The following is a 24,298-nucleotide window of genomic DNA, read 5'->3' on the forward strand; positions in this document are numbered from 1 at the left end:
TGGACGAAACGGACTCCAGTCTTTCGACTCCGTTTCCTATGTTTCGCAATGGATGTGAAGGGAGTTGTAGTTCTTTCACCAGCCGCTTCGTATCGAACTGCAGTGATTCATGTTTGTGAAGAGGACTGCAAAGAGTCACGCCTCTGGATTTTCCATTCCTACACTGTCCTCTGATTGGCGCTCACCGCCACACAGCCCCGCCCCTCATTCTTTAGATTGGTCATGCAGAAACTTCCGTCTTTCTCAAGCGATTCTAGCGACAGAAAGGACAATATTCAAAAGAGTTGACGAGGCTAATTGGCAGTCGGATAAACACATTTACGAGCCTCACACAGGTAGGAACGGTTAAAATACTCTTTATAAATGTAATCTGTCATTAACGGTGTTTCTGTATAAAAGCATTTACGGTTGTTTTGGGACGAGCAGAGTCTTTAGCAAGGCAGCTAACAAGATCATCACAATAGATCAGATACTTAGAAACGTTCAAATAAATATGTTTCAATTTTATTGAAGTTATGTTTTATACAATTGCACGGAGTCCAACTTGGATCAATATTGAGCAGGCATCAGATTCTTTTGAAGCTTTTTCTTGAAAATCAGTTTTAAAGAGAGCTAAACCAGGCCTTCTGGAGACTAATAGAGAAAATATAACAGAAATTTAGAAAATGAGGCTATAAAACGACACAGTTTTAACACAAATTTGATAGAAATCGCTCAGTAGATCAATTTGATAAGTGGAATGTGAATATTTTGCTTAGTCGTTGACATTAGCCTAATGTTATTATCTTTCAGTTTGTTGTTTTTGATGAATGACGTAATATTTGGGTGTAAACGTGACGTATCTGATCGTTTAGGCATCACTCAGAAGAATCTGGTGTGACAATGTTTCAATGTTATATTTGACAAATGGAAAATGTTAAAATTGTAGCACAGTTGCCATTGAATTTGTGTCAATTTTGTTAATCAAATGATGACTAAAGACTTGTGATGCTCTGGAGTAAACAATACAGATCAAGACAGGTGAAGGTGAATAGTAGGTTTCATTATTAACCCACAATCATTTCTCAGCTAATATAAGCTATAAGTGTGGAAGAAATTATATTAATCACATTGCAAGAAATTGTAAAGGTATTTGTTTGTCTTTACTGTAAAACTGGGTTTGATAAAAGTGATGACGTTAAGTGATTATTGACCTGTAGCGGTAATGAATATTTAGGTCTTATGTAAGCTAGATGTTTATGTTCTGACAACACCTTCTGGCATATTTATGGCAGTTGATCCAGGTCTAATTAGATCATTGATAAACATTGAACTAGTTTAAGTTTAATTAGGGATGCATCAATAAAAAAAATTCTCATACAATACCTGAAATATCAGCCGATAACTATACGATACCAGTGTTTTTTTTTCGTAATAATATTTAAATATCTATAACCCACTGTGTGGAACTGATTGGCAATAATCCTTTATGTGTAAAGAAACACAAACCTCTAACTACACATTATTTCATTATGTTATAACTATATTTCATAACGGTCAGAGTTCAATTGAATAAGAAACCAAAACATGGCGTTCACAGCAGGGCCGGGTATTGATACAGATTTTTCTATTCCCATTTTACAAGCTCTCAATTCGATATCGATTCATATAGGTATATTTCAGTTAATAATGTTCATTTTGCTGACATTAAAGTAATTCTCTCTCAGCTAATGCTGTACATTTTACAGGGGACTTTCTTGGTACATTATTAAATTATGAATTTTACAAATTTTATTTCATTGTTTTTCATTATTTTAGTCACATTTTAGCTTTTTAAAAATGCATAAATTCCATGTATTCCATCAATGAATATGATATCTTAATTATATATATATATATATTGCATGTATATATTTTGTTACATGTTAAAAGCATCTGGAACCTTTTGAATTCGACACTGAAGTTTTACTTTAAGATACTATGTGAATTATACCTCAATTTAATTAACATCTTATTTCTGTAGGACTAGTTCTTCTATACTTTCTGACTGTACAGTAGATCACGTTACTGATTTGGGACATAGCTAGTAATAAAATATGTTTCCCACTCCATAACAGATATCATTTTATTTCATCAAGCTTCTAATGATTTAAGCTAAGTAATCATTACTGTAGTTAGGTCAATATAACTAATCTTTTTTTCTACACCTGCCACAGTTGTAGTAAATATTTATAATAAATGTATTTAAAACTAAAACATTTCTGTCAAAATAGTATGTTACTGTCACTACTGTAAAATCGTGATAAATGTAAGCAAGTGTGATAATGTGCAATTTAAAAAAATCGGATTTTGGCGCATGTAAACTGTTTCTTTTTTTCTCATCAGTGCTGAATAAAATGTCAGGGCTATCGAGCTGTTTGAGAGGTTTTACTTCCTCGATAGCACTTTAAACTTGTAATTTTCAGAATTGAAAAAAGTTAAAAGTCTGCACCACGATATCAAGGTATGCCTGTGATCATCAAGGGAAGTCGCTGCAATATCAAGTGATCAGCTGCTCTGTACTATCCCATCTCTGGAGCGCTGATAGCAAGGGAATTCCGTTCGAAGCACGTGCTCCAGATTTACACAAGAATAGAGCACAGCGCATCATTTCCGCGAGCTTTTGTGATGAATCGTGAAATGTAACCTGGCTTCAACTGCACAGCACAAATACGCTTAAAGCGCATCAAGTGCCGGACGCCAGCTTTGGCGGTCCGCTCGTGCAAAATTTAATAGGAAAATCTATATTTTTATCCACCCCTAGTTCTTAGCATTTATATATTTGCTTCAAATTCCCTTATTTCTTTTACAGCAAAATGCGATTGGATTTTGAATTGCACAATAATCACACAACATCTACTTTGTGCATGACACAAGTAATTTTTCTAACAATTGTTTACAGACAGATTGTTTCACTTTTAATTGACTATATCACAGTTTCAGTGTGTCAGAAGTTTACATACACTAAGTTAACTGTGCCTTTAAGCAGCTTGGAAAATTACAATAGGCCATTTAGCTTCTGATTGGCTAATTGGAGTCAATTAGAGGTGTACCTGTGGATGTATTTCAAGGCCTACCTTCAAACTCAGTGCCTCTTTGCTTGACATCATGGGAAAATCAAAAGAAATCAGTCAAGACCTCAGAATGTTTTTTTTAACCTCCACAAGTCTGGTTTATCCTTGGGAGCAATTTTGAAATGCCTGAAGGTACCATGTTCATCTGTACAAACAATAGTACGCAAGTATAAACACCATGGGACCATGCAGCTATCATACGGCGAAGGAAGGAGACTCATTCTTTCTCCTAGAGATGAATGTAGTTTGGTGCGAAAAGTTCAGATCAATCCCAGAACAACAGCAAAGTTCCTTGTGAAGATGCTGAAGGAAACAGGTAGACAGGTATCTATATCCACAGTGAAACAAGTCCTATATCAACATAACCTGAAAGGCTGCTCAGCAAGGAAGAAGCCACTGCTCCAAAACCACCATAAAAAGCCAGAATACAGTTTGCAGGTGCACATGGGGATAACGATTTTACTTTGTGGAGAAATGTCATCTGCTCTGATGAAACATAAATTTACATCAACCAGGAAGTTAAAGCTCAGTTGCAAATGGGTCTTCCAAATGGACAATGATCCCAAGCATACCTCCAAAGTTGTGGCAAAATGGATTAAGGACAACAAAGTCAAGGTATTGGAGTGGCCATAACAAAGCCCTGACCTCAGTCCGATAGAAAATTTGTGGGCAGAGCTTGTGTGAGCATGGAGGCCTACACACCTGACACAGTTGCACCAGTTCTGTCTGGAGGAATGGGCCAAAATTCCAGCAACCTATTTTGAGAAGCTTGTGGACGGCTACCTAAAACATCTGACCCAAGTTAAACAATTTAAAGGCAATGCTACCAAATACTAACAAGGTGTATGTAAACTTCTGACCCACTAAGAATGTGATGAAAGAAATAAATGCTGAAATAAATCATTCTCTCTACTATTATTCTGACATTTCACATTCTTAATATAAAGTAGTGACCCTAACTGACCTAAGACAGAATTTAATCATAGTTTTCTACGATTAAATGTCAGGAATTGTGAAAAACCGAGTTTAAATGTATTTGACTAAGGTGTAAACTTCTGACTTCAACTGGATCAGACTGTAAACTATGGAATTCTAGCTATGTGATGAGGTTTCTTGGTTTTTTGAAGCTAAATGCCTAGTAAAATGTAATATCCTATTGTCGTTTGTTTCCGCTGTGTAAATTCATAAAGTGATGTGAATCATTTGTGGAACTTTCATCTACTTGAGCTTACAGGGTTAAGTTGATTTGCATTCTCCAGCTTGATTGTTAAAGGGTAACTAAACACCTGCTCATAGTCTGACTCCACCCACTAGAAATATTTGAAAATGCTGGAAAAGTGGGCAGACCCCAGCGGGGATAGAGGGAACGAACCGAGTGCGGGGCTGGGGGGCACCTGAGACTCGTAGTGACGGATTAATTGACAGCTGCTGTCAGACTCTATGTTATTATTATTCCTCACACGGTCGCAAGACGACATGTACATGAATCTGGCGTGGTGAGCTGGAACCTGCTTACGCCAGCTGTCACCACTTACGCCACGAGCACCGCAACAGCCAATAGGAAAATTCAACTGCAGTAGCCACCGTTCAACCTGAAGAGGGCAGCACTCAGACGCTTTTACACCATATATTGTAGAATTAAAACACTTTATACACAAATGTCAAAAAAATTACTTGAATCAATGACCAGTCCTAATAAAGCCCCATGCTTACAGATCATTAACTAAAAAAAGTTGGTTTAGGGTTTAGTTACCCTTTAAAGGGATATTTAACTCACCTGATCTGACTTCCGTACTGTTTGGTAGAATGACTTGCTTAACTCTTTGGAACACAAAATGAGATGTTCGGCAGAACGTTAGCCTCGGTCACCATTCATTTTCTTTGAATTGCAAAAAGATGCAGTGAATAGTAAATGGTGACTGAGGATAATGTCCTGCCTAACATCTCTTTTTGTGTGTTCCACAGAGGAAAGAAAGTCAAACAGGTTTAGAACAACGTGCGGGTAATTAAATCGGGATATAACTTTTATTTTTGGCTGAACTGTCCCAAAAATAAAATCTTTGGATCTGATTCCGGATTCACCTGCATAGGGTGTTACCCATTTCAGATTCTGACTAGAGACAGTACAGGAATCAGGTGTTGGTTGGCCTTTGTCAAGAGGAAAAAGGTTAGTCATTATAATGCATATGTAACCTGGCAACCATGCTTTACAAGGGAAGTGTTGGTATTTACAGACATTGAGTGAAGCAATGGCCTGCTTTCTGTGGTGTCACATCGCTCCCTGTGAATGTCACCCAGATAAGGCCACCTTCCACAGCAGGGCCAAAGGCCATTTCGATCAGGTGGGAATAAAAAAAGTGTGATTCACCATCTCCTGTCCTTTAGCCTGAATTGGAGGCATTGAGATAAGCATGCCACTTTAATGGTTTGTAATGTTCCTTGTAGTCTGAGAGGAGCTGTGACCTTCTGGCGATAACAAGCACTATTGTTTAACACGTGTCGGATGAAGAAGAAAAAAACACTGTGGCATGTTCTTGTGGATGTTGAACGCCGAAATAAGTTGGTTGTTTATCTAATTACCATTTGACAGTAAGAGCTTTTTTATTGGAACTGAAAAAGTTATTTTTGTCATTTTCTGTCAAGCTCCAAAAGAAAAAAAAAAAAAGAGTTTGATAAAAGTAGTCCATATGACTTGAAGTCACGTCTAGCTCTCATCTAGTTATGCCTTCAAATGAAAAATGACATGTCAACACCATTGATGGCACAACATCATAGTGCACGAGTCGTATGGACTATTTTTGTGGTCATAGACTGTAGTTGTATTGAAAGAGCTGCAATAAAAAGTTCTACTTTTGTTTTCAACAGAAAAAATCATTTAAATAATGACAGTTTTATTTTTTTGGAGCAAACTAAAATTTTATAAATATCAAATTTAGCTTGGTTGATCTTTAGTGTAGTTATTTAACTCCAGATTATGTTTCTCTGTATTCAAAAGACTCTTGTCATGAGTTAATGATGTCATAAACTCATGACTTGAGTCTTTTGAATTCATTCAAAGAAAAAATAACTCCATACAGATTTAAACCCAGGTAAAATAAATGTGTAAAATAATAATAAAAAAAGATTAGTTCAGATTTGTGCACTTAATAGTTCAGTAACCGTTTTTCTACATCACACTTTTACACCAGTAGGTGGCAACAAATGAGCGTCTTTTGTGTTTTGAGTAAGTCATTAAACAATTGATAAAGCACCTCATTCATGACTAAAACAAGTCTAATAATACTTAATTAAAATAAGCGTGTCTACTAAGAGACTTCAGCGGTTTTTAAATATCATAAGCTTTTTTTCTCGCAAATGACAACAATGCATATCATTTTGTGATCTGCTGTTCATGGCCATCGAGGTCTACAACAAAAGAGAATATTATTAGCCTAAAAGTAATAAGAAGTTTTAATTTACGTCCTGATATCATTGTAATGTCATAAATTAGGGATGCACCAATCCGATATCGGCTCCAATACTGAAGATTTTAGACTGATCAGGTATCGGTCCGATGAGCCCGATCCAAACATCCGTTACTATGTGTTAGTCATGTTCATTACTGTCAAGCTCAGAAAATTACATAAAAGAACCATAAAAACACTACTAAAGTAATTCATATGACTCGTGCATATTATTCAAAGCCACTTGAAGACATGCGATAGCTCTGTGAATCAGAAAAGGCCGTGTTTAATAAGTAAATATATAAAATGCACGCCCAGCTACAGCGCGTTATTGAATGGTGCTGCTCTGTTTACACACACACACTCGCGGCTAATTTTAGCCTTCATGCGGTGCGCAACATTTGAGCATGACTCACGAACAACATCTCAGATGTAGATGCTCAATAGTTCGGTTCATTTATAATATGAATTTAGAACGGCTCCGGAGGAGCATTTTACCAGAATTTGAATAAGAAGCGAATTAAACTATGAACTTGCCTAAAAACAGACACACTTACAGGACTTCCTGGATAATTCAGAATGTCAAAATAAAAGCATGAGGATTAAAAGTTAAAGGTGCACGATTAAGATCTGAATCCTTTACAGTCCAGATACAAGTTAAAAGAATTATTCCCCAAAAACCCCCCAATTATTTTCTACTGATGATTATATTGGAATTACTGTTAATTTTGCTGCAACATTATCCAGTATAATAGTTAATAATAAAGTGTTTCTTAATAAGCTATACATTTATATTGAACTAATGTTTAGTTAGAGGATTGTGTTTCTTTACATATTAAAGTGTATTCTCAATTACTTCCACACAATAATGTAAAGATATTCTTAACTGATTATGCAAAAAACAACAACACTGGTATCGGATCAGGATCGGTATCGGCCGATACTGAGATTTCCGATATTGGAATCGGATCGGAAGAGAAAAAGTGGTATCGGTGCATCCCTAAAATAAATCGCGTTTACTCATAATTCATCCAGCCCCTTTTTCTTCTTGTTAAAGGATATTATGGCTGAAGCCCTCCTAAATATGGTCAAACTTCTATGGTAGTATGTCAATTCCATTAATTGAAATGAATCGCAGTTACACTATCAAGTGATAGTTTGTAGCTCTAATTGTCAAATTGCTGTCATCTTTGGTCCATACGGTTTGAGAAGGCAAATTCATAACATTATCTTAACTATCCTTAACAATCAGGAAATGGCTTTTATTTTTGTTAAACCCAGAACATGACTAATACCTTAATCTCGAGGGGCCTAAATCGCCCAAAGCTCACTGGTTCCATCAAAAACTTGGCGCTTTCCTATGGCTATCAAGTCTACCTTTTGAACGCAGGTTGAAAATGTCATTTCCTTACCTCTGAAATGGAATCCCGCTACCCTTTTATAATCTCTTCCTCATGGTGCCCTTGTGTTTTAGGGATTGACTGGGCCCCCTTCATCTTGAGCCCCCCCAGGAGTGAAGGACACTCCACCCCGCCCCTTCCACACCCTGCCGAGGATGACAATGGAAGAGATGAAGAATGAAGCAGACGCGACCTCGATGGTTTCCATGACGCTCTATGCCGTGATGTACCCTGTCTTCAATGAGGTACAGTGGTAACAGTATTTGAGATTGGCTTGTTCACTGTTCAGTCATGGTTGTGTTGAGACACACAAACCGAGAAGTTTTAGGAATGGATGATTCTGAGATGCAAATGGTGCACACCCACATGCTCAAAGGCCTGGAGTTTCAAATTTGCTTTGCTTCAAGTGTAGTCACACAAATCTCACAGCACTCTTCTCTTTATTTATTTGCTAAGAAGGACTGTTCTGGTTGTCCCACACATTAAGATGCTAACGTTGTCAATCCAGCTTGCTAACTGATTTTTGAAAAATCTATTAGCCTAAATATTGTTTAAAAATAACAAAAGGTGAGAAATCCACAAAGTGGACCATGTTTTTTATTCAAAAATAGAGTACAAAATGTAACACTTTCATAGGGAATCTATCTTTAACGATAACTTACTGTATAAACCTTTAAAAACATTTTGTTTATCAATGGTATATGCTTCTTTTGAAGCTATCATTTTATGTTATTTCAACTTCCTTTTGCCCAATCAGCGAATCATGGCAAACAAAGCACAGCAAAACATCCCTGCAGTGACCGCCTACTTCCATGACTTACTGTAAACCAGGGATGAGCACAAGTTGTCGAATATTCGTTCTGCAATAATTATTCGAATAGTTAAAATGCTAGATTTGCTTTGCTGGACATATTTACAGTGAGATGCATGTTAAATCCTGAACACACAAACTACAACTGGCAGTTATAACAGAATGCACTGGGTGGCGCTGTTGAGTGTGGACTAGTGTTGTCACGATACTAGAATTTCTTACTTCGATACGATACCTTGAAAAATATCGATATTCGATACCATTTTTGAAAACTGCCACTATATTAAGGGGGTAGAACTAAGTCTAGAACATGACAATGAGGTATATTTTACATGAACAAAATGTCCTGAGGTAGTGCACTTGTTCAAAAGTCTCTCAAATTGCCATACATTCAAAAACCAATAAAGTGCAAGTAAATAAAAAGTGCAATCTTTTGTATTTCCAAGTCAAATCAAATCCAATCTCAATGTCAACAAAAGATACTTAAACGTTGGGGGGGTTGACTAGCTTTCATAAGGTCTCTCGCTCTCTCCCTCTCTGCCGTGCACGCGCTATGCATGTTGTGCGTGCGCTATCTGTTATGCGCGCACGGCAGATATGTTCTGTCTCGCATGTGCGCTATAGATTCCGGGAGATTTGAACTCATTTGCTGGCATCAGGGAGAAGCTATCAATATGCGGGAGACTCCCGGAACTTCCGGGAGACTTGGGATGTCTGGCTTCATATCAAAAATATTTCCAGATAGCACTCCTGCTGTGTTCTTTATCAACCAAAACTGGTCGCGGGGGCGCCGCATGCACTCGCCATCTTTACATTCACTTCACTTTTGCTATTTAACCAGAGCGAATGAGACGTGTGTGTGTGTGTGTGTGTGTGTGTGTGTGTGTGTGTGTGTGTGTGTGTGTGTGTGTGTGTGTGTGTGTGTGTGTGTGTGTGTGTGTGTGTGTGTGTGTGTTTATGTGTGTGTGTGTGTGTGTGTGTGTGTGTCAATGCGCCTTTGGAGAGAAGTGAAAGTGACAGCTCGGCTAGTATCGATACTTCGGGAAATTAGTATTGGTACCGTTCAGATATTTCAGTATCGATATTTATCGAAATATCGATATTTTTGACAACACTAGTGTGGACACAAGTTGATCACATTTGTTGAGCAAACGATTCTGTCAGTACTTTCAGATGGACACCAGAAAAGTGGCTTATTGTGAGAAAGCTGGGTTCCGGTTTAAATGTACTGATAAGCGGTGTACACTTTACTCTCGTATTGTGTAGCTTGTCAGAAAGCAGCATCCCCATAGCAACATAATCCCCGCAACGCTTCTGTAAACAACAAACATGGCATCTGAGAAAGACTATGCTAGCTGAGGTAAGGGACATTTCATAATTTAAAAGGGTGTGTATAAATGAGTATAGTTTACTGAGCACGTAGATATGATTGTTTTTCTCAACCAAAACATAACATACAATATAAACATGAACAGTATTGTATGCCGAGTGTTTATACTCGTCCTGTATGTTAACTGCGTCAGTCTACTTTATTAGCGGTTTCTTTTTCTTCACTTTGCGTGAGCTTAATGCTTTCATTCTATTCTTTTTTTGTTTTGTTTTCTCACATTGCTTGTTTAAATATATATATAAAAAAAACACAGAACATTATATAAGCTTGTTTTGATTTAATTAAATTGATTTTTAATGGTGACGCAACTTTATGACTAAAAAAAATTTTTTTACAATGTCTCTTTCTCATTAATTACCTTCATTTAAATAATAGAATATTCGAATATTAGTTTTTTATGAGCTGTACTGGCATTTGTGTAAATGAATGTTAATTAGAGAGAACTGTAGTGGCAAGCCATTCAAGATGAATTCATCTCATCTGTGCCATGCATGATTACAATTAAATGTTTTGGTTGTTTTTGATCAACAACTGACTGTAGAGAACAGAAAGGGCATTAGAAGATACGTTATGCAATTACAAATCGGTTGCGTGGATCTTGCCTTTTACACTTTTACTCTCAACACACAGTAAAAGTATCTTGCTGTTGAATAATCCACCACTATATTGCACAATTACTGGTGAGTGAAATCTAAACATTTGCCAGCCAGTTACCAAGTACACTGTATACATTTTAGTCGCAGAGCACGGAATTTGGATGCAAATGCAAGCGATTTCCTGTTACTCATTTACATTAAGATTCGATATCGAGATCATTCAAATTAAGATCGCGATGCATCCAAAAATCTAAATTTTTACCCACCCCTACTGTATCTCAAAATATTTGCAATAAATGTAAAATATATTGATTCTATACTTATAATCAACTTTAAAGCTGTAGTATGTAAGATTGTTTTGGTTAAAAATTAACAAATTTCCATTATTGGTTGAGTACATAAACAATCATTGTTCAAAACATTGTCCTTACCTTACCCCGATTCAATATGGTAAGCCTATAAAAATGATTTGTATTTTGAGCTGTCAGTTTCGATTTGGCATGAAATCGCTGGCTTATGTCGTTCATCCTTGCGCCATTACATCATGTCCGCACACACAGGAAAGAAGTGCCGGCTGTCTCATGTTCCGGCTGGAGAAACTAACTACACTGTTCAGTCACACTCACACAGTTCAGGAGAGCATCGCAGCCGTCTGGATGGATGTTTATCTGTTATCCGTTTGGTGAATTTGTTTCATGTTAATACAGTTTTTCCCAACCACTGTGCCTTGATACACTAGTGTGCCATGAAAGATTGTCAGGTGTGCCTTGGAAAATGATCAGTTTCCACAAAATGTATCAGTGCTCCGGACTCCGGAAAACATTCACGATTTTTCCTAACAGTGCAATTTAAACTTTGCGAGAGATCGCATTGGTGCGACTACAAAGTTGGCTGACTCTCTGATTGTGCTTTGTCGTTTTTGTTTCCGTATGAGAAATATCAAACGGCAAACGTTCCAAACACGAAAGGAAACAGTGGGACAGTGGGATTTATTTAATTGTAAAAAGTGTGCCCGTGGCAGAAAAAATGTTGGGAAACACTGTGTTAATATGTATGACTTCTGAAATTGACTTCTTGTTATATTGCATTTTTAAGTATATTATTATCATGTTTAAAGAATTTTTTATCCCCATCATCATTGAATCCGTGTTTTATGTTTTTAGTTTACGGTGCTATCTTGTGCATTGCATAGACATACTATTGTAGTAACTGAGGCTGCACACTACAGTATAAAAATAATCTATTTTTAGATTATTTTTCTTCTATTGAACTCTTATCAGCCATATAATAAGTTTAACCTCTTAAATTGATAAGTGTAGTACAATACAAACATTAATAGTAGATAAAACACTTGAATAATAATATTAAGATCTACTGGTGGTGCGACTATGAATTTTGTGTAATGAATCTGCCAAATGCATAAATGTTAAGATCTACTGGTGGTGGATAGGAGAGTCCCCTGTTCTCCTTTTAAAAGTGTTTTGAGTGTAGTGTCAGAAATGTGATTTTAGTGTAAAATTCATTCAATTATGTAAATCAGAATGTTGTTTATCTTCATCAAAGCATGTAATATTTCCATTTCAAATGTTCAATCATACAACAACAGCATGAAAACAGCAGGTTATGACTCCAGCTCCAGTCATGATCACACATAGATGATGTCCAGGTAAACTCAATTTGGGAGATTCATCCGCCAGAAAAGCAGTGCCAGAACACGATTGACGTAATGTATTCTTCTGCAAATTGCTTGCAATTTAAAGTCTCAACCACAGATGTCGCTAGAGAGCACAATGTTATGTAGTGCAGCTTTAAATCATTAGTTTGATGTTTTTCCATCGTTCTTAACCCTATTACGTCATTCGCAATGCTTTATTTCAAATACTTTTTTGCTTTGAATAAAAATATGTAATGTTGTGATTCACCTCAGGGTTGGCAGGTTTGGTTCATGACTTACAACACTGTTATTAACTATTTTATAAAAACCCTGTGGAAAAAAATTCTGTAACCAAGAAGGCTGAAAAAGTGGTCACTGTTACGTAGGAGAGGGTAAAAATGTCTATATTCCAATGCATCGTGGTCTTCGTTTGAACAACATCAATTCATAAATCCCAAGATTGTTTTTTTCTAAATGTGCAGGGTTCCCACAGATCCTTAAAGTATTTTAAGGTCTTAAAAAGTCTTAATTTTTATTTAAAGAGGTCTTAAATAGCCCATATTATGCTCATTTACAGGTTCATAATATATTATTACACACTAAAGGAAAGGTAAAATCCCAAAAAAGCATAATAGGGCCTCTTTAAATTTGGGAGTGGACAGGCAGGCATCGTGATATGGCTTAATGTGATTGTCAAACTTCAAAAGAATATGATTTAATTAATTAAATGCATGCTCCACGTCCCTCAGAGTGAAAAATTGGCACTGTTGTATTTTCTCCAAGCATGTGGGCGCTTACTTTTGATGATGATGATGATGATGATGATGATATAGTGTTGATGAAATATGACAATGTTTACTACATACTGCGACCAAAAATAAGTGATGGTGATAACAATCATTTAAAATCTAGTCGCTATTGGTGACAGTCGTGTTGTGTGCGTTCAAATGCGGTTTAGTCAAATATGTGTCTCGAGCCACTTTTCACCGTTCTGTTTCTGACGAGCTCGCTGCACCGCACAAAACAACAAACCCAGTGAGAGAGAGTCTTGAACAAATTACTCTTTTGAACCGGATCTTTTTCATGAATCACCCGAAAAGAACTCAGGAGGTCAGGCTAGCAGTTTTAATCAGATTCACTTTCTCAGTGAATCAGCCATCAGTGAACTCCCAACTGGGAGTGCAAACATTTCAAAATAAGAGTCCCATGTGTATTTCAGTCTTCTTTATAATTAAATCTCCCATATTGTGTACCACTTTTTTTCTTCTGGAAATTATTGATTGGGATTGGAGTAGCACAATTAAACTGCATCTGGGATTTCATTCAATTTGCAAAAAAATAAAAATAATATATATATATAAGCTTTTGACACTTATGACAATTGAGGGACTTGTACACAACTATTACACAAGGTGCAAACATTCACTGATGTTCAAGAAGACAACACACTACTATATGCATACTATACTTTATATAAATATCTGTAATGTAGATTCTAAAGAGCAGTAAATATCAAATAAATATTTCTTCTCTTATATTTGTATAAATTATGAAAGGGGTGTGAATATTTAATAGACAAAAGGGAATACAAACTTCTCAACTGTATATACTGTTTATTAAACCTTCGATGAATGGGTTATCAGCTGTCTTTCTTTTCTTTGACTTTCTATCTTGTTTCTGAACAGCAATCTAAATCGAGGAAATCTGTGATTTGGCTACTAAAAACAGCCATTAGGCTCCTTAATATTTCAGCTTAGGAGCCAATGGCTTCCAAGCAATTTTTTTTAGTCTGGAGCCCTGATATTGTAAAAATAGAGTGCACATGTTATATCCCTTATTTGTTTGAATGAGCAGCTGGAAGCAGTGAAGGTCAAGCATTTCAAAATAAGAGTCCTCTGTGTATTTTTTAATACAAGTTTTGAATTTTGTATAAATTTGCAAAGATTTCAAACAAACTTCTTTCAAGTTTGTAGAATTTTGAGGAAAATAATGAATTTAATCCATTTTGGAATAAGTCTGTAACAACAACATGTGAAAAAAGTGAAGCGCTGTGAATACTTTCCGGATGCACTGAAATCGAATTGAGAGCTTGTGAATCGGAATGAATCGGACAATCTGTATCAATACCCAGCCCTTCTGTTGCACACTATTGCGAGTCTGTTTGATGCCGCTAGTGGTGCAATTTATCGGCTAATTTATCCAACTTATTAAATGACTACTTTACAAATAGATAAATAAAAATGGACATGAAATCTTGATTTATGCTACATATTTGAATTATTTTATCCTGTGAAGAGACTGGTTGTCTAGGAAGAAATCGGTCGCCTGGGACAAGGCTCAATTATACAGCTTAGTTGTCATTATACAAAAATATTAGACTACAAATTGCTGCGATTTGATCAATCAGAATCAACAGATAACACACAGCACATGTTACTACTTACATGACTTATTCAGATGTCTGTAATGAGAGGCAAAACCGACAACAAACTATTTCCATGTTTAATGTGGTGATAATGAGTGTGTATAACATATGCAACACTAAAACTAAGTAGCCTACTTTATCTTGTATGTGTTACAGCTGGAGAGAGTGAATCTGTCTGCAGCACAGACCCTAAGAGCGGCTTTTATAAAGGTGAGATGGCCTGATGTGCTTGACATTACGAGAGCTCTGCAGTCTTTAACTTGATATTTTTATTTGTTATTATTTATAAAGGGATGGTTCACCCCTAAATGAAAATTCTATCATTATTTACTCACCCTCATGTTGTTTCATAGCCATAGGACTTTCTTCGTTCCATGGAACCCAAAATGAGATGTTAGGGAGAATGTGGGTTTAGTCATTATTGACTTTCATTCCATCTTTTGTTCCATACATTGAAAGTGAATGGTGACTCGAATGGTCATTCCCCATCATTCTGCCCTACATTTCATTTAGTCTTGTCTTCCACAGAAGAAATAAAGTCATATGGGTTTGGAATTGGAACAACATGAGGGTAAGTAAATGATGACGGAATTTCAATTTTGGGTGAACTATTCTGTTATTGACAGAGAATTTAATTTCCTTTCTTAACAAACATTCTTGGTCTTATTGAGCTCAATTCATCTGTGCATGTAATATTTTTGTCCTTATAATATTCCTATATTTGTCTTCACAATCTTTCATCAAAATGAAAAAAACTTGCTACGCCTCTGAAATCGCCTCTTTCCTTTTCGGCTGACGTCACCCAGTTTCAAGATTTGATGAATTTGATAAGTTGGGCAAATTATGAAACCAAATACTGGTATGCTATGCATGACTTCTGAGTTGTCATGGGTGATATTGTTCCAATTTTTACCACAGCCATTTATTTTATTTTTTTAAGAAATTGTGTTCATTTGGACTGACCAAATTATATTGGTTTATTTTATTTATTTATGACAATTATATAGTTATTTCTTGAACTGTGGTATTTCTAGTTTTCTGAGAAGAATTTGTTATTCTGCTTGAAAAGGTTTTTAACAACATCAGTTTGAAATTTCATGTAATGTTTGAATCAGATTAAGAGGTTTTATGTATTTTAATATATATATATATATATATATATATATATATATATATTTGGCTACTTATTATATTGTAACCTGATTTTTCCCATGTAAAATATCCATAGAAGCTGGCATGGTGTTAGAAAACAACTAAAACATTTGGACTGACCTGTGCTTGGGGTTTCTGTTTGTGTTAGGCAGAGAAGGAGAACCCCGGACTGACTCAGGACATTATCATGAAGATTCTGGAGAAGAAAAACGTGGAGATCAACTTCACAGAGTCTTTATTACGCATGGCTGCCGACGATGTCGAAGGTTTGTGTGTTATTTTTTTTATTTTTTTAGGTTTTGGAAAAGTATAAATGTTTTTGCTCTTTCAGAGCTCAGGAGATTCAATTATGATTAAGGGTAAATTTTGGCTCTTGTTTCTTATAAAATTCCTTGTACATCATGGTTTATGTGGTCATAAAACGATTGGCAATATCAAAGAATTAAAAATTTTTTTTTATTACAGGCCTGGAAAAGTCATGGAAATAAATAAAAAATGTTTGAGAACGAGTACTGGTACTTTATTTTTGGTACTCACTAAACCGTGCGTGATACCTTTTTTTTGTTCTTTTTATTTTACTAAATTCCATATCAAAAATGTATTAGAATTTTATCATCGCAATGTTGTTTAAATAAATAAATAAATTGCTTAAAACTTTAATCAATTTAAAGTATAACAATTCACTTTCAACATGAAATTGTATTATTTTTTATCAAATTAATTGATTTTGTACTAGGGATGTCCCGATACCACTTTTTCCACTTCCGATTCCGATATCGGAAATCTCAGTATTGGCCGATACCGATCCCGATCCGATACAGTGTTGCTTTTTTACATAATCAGTTTATAATATCTTTACAGTATTGTGTGGAAATAATTGGGTGTACTCTTTAATAGGCAATGTAAAGAGTTAATGTGTTAACTGCACATTATTTCAATATAAATGTATAGCTTAAGAAACACTTTATTATTAACTAGCATACTGGCACTCCCTGAGTTCTGATTACACGCACCTGCATATCATTAGTGGCTAATCAATGACTGCATAAATAAATACCCCGCTTTCGCACGCGCTCACACACACACACACACACACACACACACACACACACACACACACACACACACACACTCACTTTCTCACTCTGTGCCTGTTCTCATGAAGGGTATTTCTGAGACTCCAGAACTTTCTACTATATCAATCATGTGTCTTCATTATTGCCTGCATGTATCATAAAATTGTTTTGAGTTATCTCTTTCATCATATCTATACACTGTCTGGATATTACTTACCTGCTGTTTGCCACTCTGCTTAACTGAATTTACTCACAATATTTACATCACTGTTTCAATCCTTTGCTCAATTAACCCTGCTACTGAGTTCATATCTCTGCCTCTCCGTGAGTCTCCCGTGACAGCTTTAACTTTTAAACCCTCACCCTTTTTATTCACAGTTTAATTCGCTTCTTCATTCAATTCTGGTTAAATGCACCTCCAGTGCTTAAGTCCATATTATAAGTGAACCGAACTGCTGAGCATCTACATCTGAGATGTTCGTTTGTAGCGCACAAATATTGTGCACGGGTGAAGGCTATAAATAGCCGTGCGCGTGTGTGTAAAAGCACCATTCAGTACCGCGCTGAAGCTGCGCGTGCAAGAACATATATGTTTACTTATTAAACACAGCCTATTGCAATTCACAGAGCTATCACGTGGCTTCAAGTGGCTTTGAATAAAATGCACTAGTCATATGAACCGCTTTAATGGTGTTTTAACAGTTCTTTTATGTCATTTTTTTAAGCTTGACAGTAACGAACATGACTAACACAGAGTATCGGATTTGGGTCGGGCTCGTCGGACCGATACCCGATCCGTCTAAAAACGTCAGTATCGATGCGATACCGATCTAGGTATCGGATCGGGACATCCCTATTTTGTACAGAACCTCTCAGAACATTGGAGTTATTTTTGTCAAATAAAGTGCTGCATAACAGATCATCACAGGTGTGAGATATTGCTTAAATGTAATAAAATTACTTGATTTATAATAATAATGATTAGTATTATTATTTGTATAATTACAGTAAATATTACAGAACTATAGAGTAGTGATCTAGTTCTGTTGTACATTTTTTCCCTGATTTAAATTGTTTTATATTGCCAAAGCTTTTATTTTAATGTGTTTCTGTGTTGGAGCTCTGACGTTATGACAGCAGCTTCCCACTCTGGAAAACCGGTCGCTATATGACTCAGAGTGATTATTAATGTGCAAAATGCTGCTATTTAGTAAATAAATAAATATGTAGTCTGTATGTGCTGCACGCTACAAAGTGAATTAGCACTCTGCCTGATGTCATATACTACAAACAGAGTGTGCGATGCTCATGATGGTGTTTTCTGTGTATGAGGTATGAGCACTTTGTGTCTTTTTGTCAGCACAACACCAGCTCCACACATTCACTTTGAGGCATGCAGCACATGCAAACTATATATTTATCTGATTAAATCTCAGTTTTAATCGCTAGGACAATACTTGATTTTAATCTGTGCGCTGAATGTTATCGTTACGACATTTATACATCAGATGGTATAGTTTTTTATTTTATCGGAGCATTTTTATGAGCACAAGTACATGAGCACTGTATCGGACAACTCTAGAATATTTATTGGTTTGATATTGCTCTCGTATAGAGAAAACTAAGCCATAGTGATGTCCTTTTTCATCACTGAATTGTTCTTTTGAGTCAGCTCGTAAATTGGTCTAAATGATACATTTGTACATCGGTCTGAATCAAAATGAAATTTAGAAATTTGTATCCAGAAATCGCAAAATGCCTGAAAAAGTCATGGAATTTCATTTGTCAAAAAGGGTGGGAAATCTTATAAATGTAAAAGCAAATTAGGCAATTGTTGATGTACAGTAAAGGTGTATATATAGAGCTATAAAATGAATGCTAGACTTTGGCAACATTGCAATGTAACCACAGTTTATGACATGATTGAAATATCTTCAGAATTTTAAGAGGAGGTGTGAGAAATTACTGGAGTATGTTTTGGTCAGAAGAAAAATCTGAAAAGCCTAAAACTTGAGCTAAAGTCTTTGATTGCTCTCCATTGAGTCTCATTGCTCTCTAGGAGATACAGTTAGATTTTACAGATCTCATTTGTGATATTTCTTTCCTATGGGATTGTTTGCAATCCAAAGTTAAAGTCAAAAGTGCTACCTAAATGTGCATCTAGGGGGAGCTGTTTCCCCATGAATTAAAACACAATTAGGACGGTAATGTGTTCCCCTCCATAATTTAATTTCTTCCTTTTTGCAAGTGTTTATTGACATGTTTGGATTTATACTGCTAATGAATGCACAGGGTGTTTCTGGGTATTGTTCACTTGTGTTGATGTAAAATGTGAAGAATTCTAAATTTAACTTCAAACCAATTGCAATTTTTTAATCCTTGCTTTGCTGTTTCAACTTTAATCAATCCTTGAAAACTTGTGTGTGTTTAAGGTGACTGACTGACTGTATTGCAGGATTCTACAGGATAATATAGAAGTTTCTGGGTTGAAATAGGGACATATTCAGTGGATTTTACAGTTCAGCATTTGATGCACTCTAATATTCTTATAATATGAAATACTATTCTGCCAAACAGAAAAAGAAAGTCATTCAGTTTTGGAAAAACATGAAATTCAGTGAATGACAACAGACTCTTCATTTTTGGATGAACCATCCTTTTAAGTGTTCTGGCATCATATTTTAATGAGAAGGCATTAGATTAAGCTCAACATTTGTTACCTTGGTGACTGATTGCTTCCTGTGGGCGTGTCTTGCGTGTAGAGTACATGATTGACAGGCCCGAGCGGGAGTTTCAGGACCTGAATGAAAGAGCTCGCGCACTGAAGCAGATCCTCAGCAAAATCCCAGACGAAATCAACGACCGAGTCCGTTTCCTGCAGACAATCAAGTGAGAACACTTTTCCACACATATTCAGAGCTAAATTTCACATTAATATGTTTTAACTTAGGTTTTTCCCCCCATGTGATTTCATTTTTAGCCTTAAAAACAAAAAATGGCATTTGCAACACATTTAAATCCCGTAATTTGACACATTTTTGAGTAAAACAGAATAACCATTAAGTGGGAAATTATGTAAACTGGGGTTTGATTTTGTCCAGTGGTATTTGATTGGTTTGTGAAAAAAATGGACAAGTTTATGTAAGCTGTAATATTTTTAGCAGGCAGTGCTAAATGGGGTAAATGTAGAGACACAATTTCTCAGAGAGAGTTTTAACGTGCTAATAGTAACTGTCTATGTCATTCCTCTTTGAAAAGTTGCTTTCTTTCGTAACAAATTCACCGCCGAACAAATATTTTTCAAGACAATTACTGTCACACTTTAAATCACCTGCTCTGAGCAATGTTTCTGTTTTTATGCACGTCTTTGTAGATATGATTGTAAAAGTTTATTAGCCTATTTACTTGTTGAGGTACTTTCAGTTTCCTTATTGAAGGTCTTAGCATCCATATATTGCTAAGAAACATGTCTGATCCGTGTCAGAGGGACATTTTTCCCCTGGTCTTCCTATACTCCGGTCTTTAGAGACCCAGTTCTTATATCGATCACAAATTGATCTACAAAATGCCCAAATAGTGTCAAACTTTCAAGACAATTGGAAAATAATGAAAGAGAATACATTCTGATATATTTTGATGTTTTATTTTTCATATCAAAGAGATGATGCAACATATAGCATAGGATTAATTACTTCCACACTGAAATTTCATGAGACTCCACTGGCTGTCAAACACATATTGAGCTACACATAAGCTACACATATGTATTTTCTCAGGCACTTATTGAGTCCAAATAGACACACAACTTACATAATTTCAGTAATACACCCAAACGGCAATAACCAAATCAAACTGATAATGTGTTAAACTTGCTATAGTTTACTTCCACATTGCTGCTTCGTCAAAAAGCAATGTCAAATTTTGGTAATGAAGCCATTTGTTAAAATAAATAATATTCAGAAGAGAAAGATTGAGGAATACTAAAGAGCTGTGTCCACAAAGCCAAAAAACGAATGAGGTACAGGGTTTGGAATGAGGCCCCGGGTCACTAAAGACCTGAGGTATGCATTAAAGGGTTAAGCAGCTTGCACACTAAAAGCACTGACAAACTTTGAAAGTATTCAAGAAAGATAAGAGAGTAAGATCTTGTAACATTGCAGAAACTGCAGTACTGCTTATCTGAACATACATTTATTTGGTGTCCTCAGAGACATTGCCAGTGCCATAAAAGAACTGCTGGATACGGTCAACAACGTCTTTAGGAAATACCAGTATCAGAACAGAAGGGTGAGTGTCTCTCTCTCTCTCTCTCTCTTGTACAGACACACACTCACACACACACAATGCTTTTTTATGAGACTAATTTATTTGGGATACAGTATATAATAATATTTCACTTATTGAAATAAGCAATAAAAATGGTTTTGTGTTTTCCAGGCACTTGAGCATCAGAAGAAAGAGTTTGTGAAACACTCAAAAAGCTTCAGCGACACTCTGAAAACATATTTCAAAGATGGAAAGTATGAAAATCTTAATGTTTTTTTATTTATTTTTTTATTGCTTTTATTCACATCTTGTTGTTTTTCTTGACAAATGTAAAGTGTGTTCACAGTCATTCATTCAGTTATTCATAAATAAATTGTCTGCACATGCTGCTTACTGTATGTGCACAGCAGCGCGAGGTTAATGAGCTGAGCGTGTTATATTTACAGCCCTCTAGATACTATTGCAATTCCAAAAATGTTTGGGAACTTAAAATTACTATCCAAATCTAAAGTAACCTCATAACACTGGGTATTGTAGGCAGAAGAGTGGCTTCCTGCAGTGTTCCACTAAAATAAAGGCTTAAGTGTTTAACCGCATAGCAATGCCGCATGCATGTAAAGAAATTATTACAAAAAATATGGTACTGTTTTATAACAATAATTATTGATTTTATTATTATTATTATTATTATTAATAAACAAAAATATTTTTCTTTAATTTCTTAACTTAATAATGGCTTATTATTGGGTTCTAAAAATACTGTTTTTAGAGTGTGTAGATTAATTAATTTTGGTAAAAAGGAAACTCATTTACATATATAATCTACAGAGCCACTTAGAGGACAGGGCGGGAATTTTTTTCTTAAATAGTTTAGCGTTCCATGGCAATAAGTTTAGCGTTCCATGGCAATAAGTTTAGCGTTCCCTCGCCATAAGTTTTGCGCGCCCTCGCCATAATTTTAGCGCGCCCTCGCCATAGGTTTTGCGTTCCCTCGCAATAAATTTTGCATGCCCTCGCCATAAGTTTAGCGTTCCCTCGCCATAAGTTTTGCTTTCCCTACCATGGTATTTGTAGTCAAATCAAAATAACCACAAAACTATAATTTTTATTACCATAGTTTTTGTTTTCCTGTATTAATACTATGGTTTTACTATGAATATCATGGTTGAAATATGGATATTTTAGTAAAACCATGGTGATTGCGAGAGAACGTAAAACTATTTCAGAAAACAAATTCCCGCCCTGTCCTCAAAGGGAGTCCGTAATAATCATCTTGCAATTCAAATCACAATATTTTTCAAAATAATCGCAATTCGATTTTTTTTTTTGTCCAAATCATTAAGCCCTAATATATGCCATAGTTATAAACTCAACAAATAACTAGTAAATTGCATTTTGATTGGGAAATAATAGACCTATTGTAGATGAAAGACAGCTAATATAGTTTTAAATTGTATTTCTCTCTCCCCCTTTCTCCCAGGGCTATAAATGTGTTTGCCAGTGCCAACAGGCTTATTCACCAAACCAACTTGATACTGCAGACCTTCAAAACTGTCGCATAGGAGTCAAGACGTGTATTTTTTTATTTTAATTTTTTAAATAACATTTATATGAACAATGTAAAAAAACAAACTTTGGACTGTAATTTATGATTCTTGTCTCATGGAGGTAACACTTAAGGCAAGATGGCTTCGATAATAATTTCTAACCCCACATCTAACGTTCTTTATAAGCTGGAGTGACTGCCCATTGTTCCTCATATGCTGAGCTTTACAGTCATGCTATCGCTGTGGAGACGATCTCGCTTGCTTTCTCCCTCTGTCTCACTTCCGATGTGTTTTTTTTTTTTTTGTCTGATCAGTCCAAGAGGAAGCCAAATGCCTGGGGGCTTTAAATGGGTGGGACAAGGGGCATTCCAGAAGCGCTTGTAAATGCTGGGGTTTGTCTGTCTACCCTGATGCTGAATTTGAATGAGAGATGTATATTTAGACAATATTTGGTAATGGAATTGTTCAAATAAACATTGCACATGTTGGAAAGATTTAAATTGAATTGATTTGTATTCTTTTTCTTTCATCATAAATACTAGCAGCATGTATTTACAGTATTGGTGCTTGCTACGGCGATTGCTCATACTTGTGGGTAAGGGTTTCAACTTGACCCCAAACTCTAAGTATTAATTTCAGTGCAGAACTCGGCTTGTTGTGGAGAGGTGTGAAAAAAATCGAATCATCTTTAGGGTTAGGTAAAGGGTTAGATTATGGTTGGTGTTTAACCAAAAATGTCTGTCAATTCTATTGCAGTAACCTCATTTTAAAACACATCTCTAATTTAGGAGGTTAGCGTCGGCTATTATTTTGAGCCATTAAAGATGTAGTTCACCCCGCAAATTTAAATTTCAAACCCATCATGCAGAACTCAAAAGAAGATGTTTTAATAAAAATTGCAGACTGTCATTTCAGTTTAATGGCATTTGATAGTGCCTCATTTTAAAGCTTAAAAATTGGTCCAAATGTATCATAAAATAGTCCATGTAAATTGTGTGCCATCTTCTGATGGCATATAGATAATAGATTTTGGTGAGAATCGACCCATGATTTTATGCACTTTTTCACTGAAAAAGTGCACGCCCATTGCACATTCATGAGGACTATGAGAAACGCTTGTTAACCTTTACTAATAACTGCCATTGTATTGAAAAGGTGGAGCGCAATATTCATAAAAATGACATGAGGGTGAGTAAATTGACAGAATTTTCATTTTTTTGGTTGGCTATTCCTTGAATTGATTTAGAGAACGCATACACGGTCACTTCACTATACAAGCTACATGCAGCAACTATCAATAAGAGGCCCAGTTTACCAGTTATCATTTTTGTAGCAATTTAATGTTCACAAATGAGATACAAACATCTCCCTTTTTAACATGCATTATCAATTTACAAGGCTTTATGTAGGTTTTCTGATGCACTTGCATTAATTGGCGAAGTGTGC

The 24,298-nt window shown here is 35.8% G+C and overlaps 1 protein-coding gene across 1 annotated transcript; it reads left to right on the forward strand.

Annotated features, from left to right (window-relative positions):
* The first annotated feature begins 205 nt into the window (after positions 1 to 205).
* LOC127661603 (programmed cell death protein 10-A) lies at positions 206 to 23,340 on the forward strand. Its single transcript, XM_052152371.1, has 8 exons — positions 206 to 335; positions 8,010 to 8,180; positions 14,968 to 15,021; positions 16,112 to 16,229; positions 19,802 to 19,928; positions 21,248 to 21,326; positions 21,477 to 21,559; positions 22,786 to 23,340. The coding sequence occupies exons 2-8, from the start codon at positions 8,091 to 8,093 to the stop codon at positions 22,865 to 22,867; spliced, it is 633 nt and encodes a 210-aa protein (XP_052008331.1). The 5' UTR covers positions 206 to 335; positions 8,010 to 8,090; the 3' UTR covers positions 22,868 to 23,340.
* The last annotated feature ends 958 nt before the right edge of the window (positions 23,341 to 24,298 follow it).

This window comes from Xyrauchen texanus, chromosome 21 (assembly GCF_025860055.1).
Source record: "Xyrauchen texanus isolate HMW12.3.18 chromosome 21, RBS_HiC_50CHRs, whole genome shotgun sequence".
Classification (NCBI taxonomy): Eukaryota; Metazoa; Chordata; class Actinopteri; order Cypriniformes; family Catostomidae; genus Xyrauchen; species Xyrauchen texanus.

Bases quoted from the DNA above. Each gene is read 5' to 3' on its own strand.
- LOC127661603 (XM_052152371.1), top strand. From the start codon at position 8,091: ATGACAATGGAAGAGATGAAGAATGAAGCAGACGCGACCTCGATGGTT. The intron at 8,181-14,967 runs GTACAGTGGTAA...TATGTGTTACAG, and splicing joins TGTACCCTGTCTTCAATGAG to CTGGAGAGAGTGAATCTGTC. The intron at 15,022-16,111 runs GTGAGATGGCCT...TGTTTGTGTTAG, and splicing joins TAAGAGCGGCTTTTATAAAG to GCAGAGAAGGAGAACCCCGG.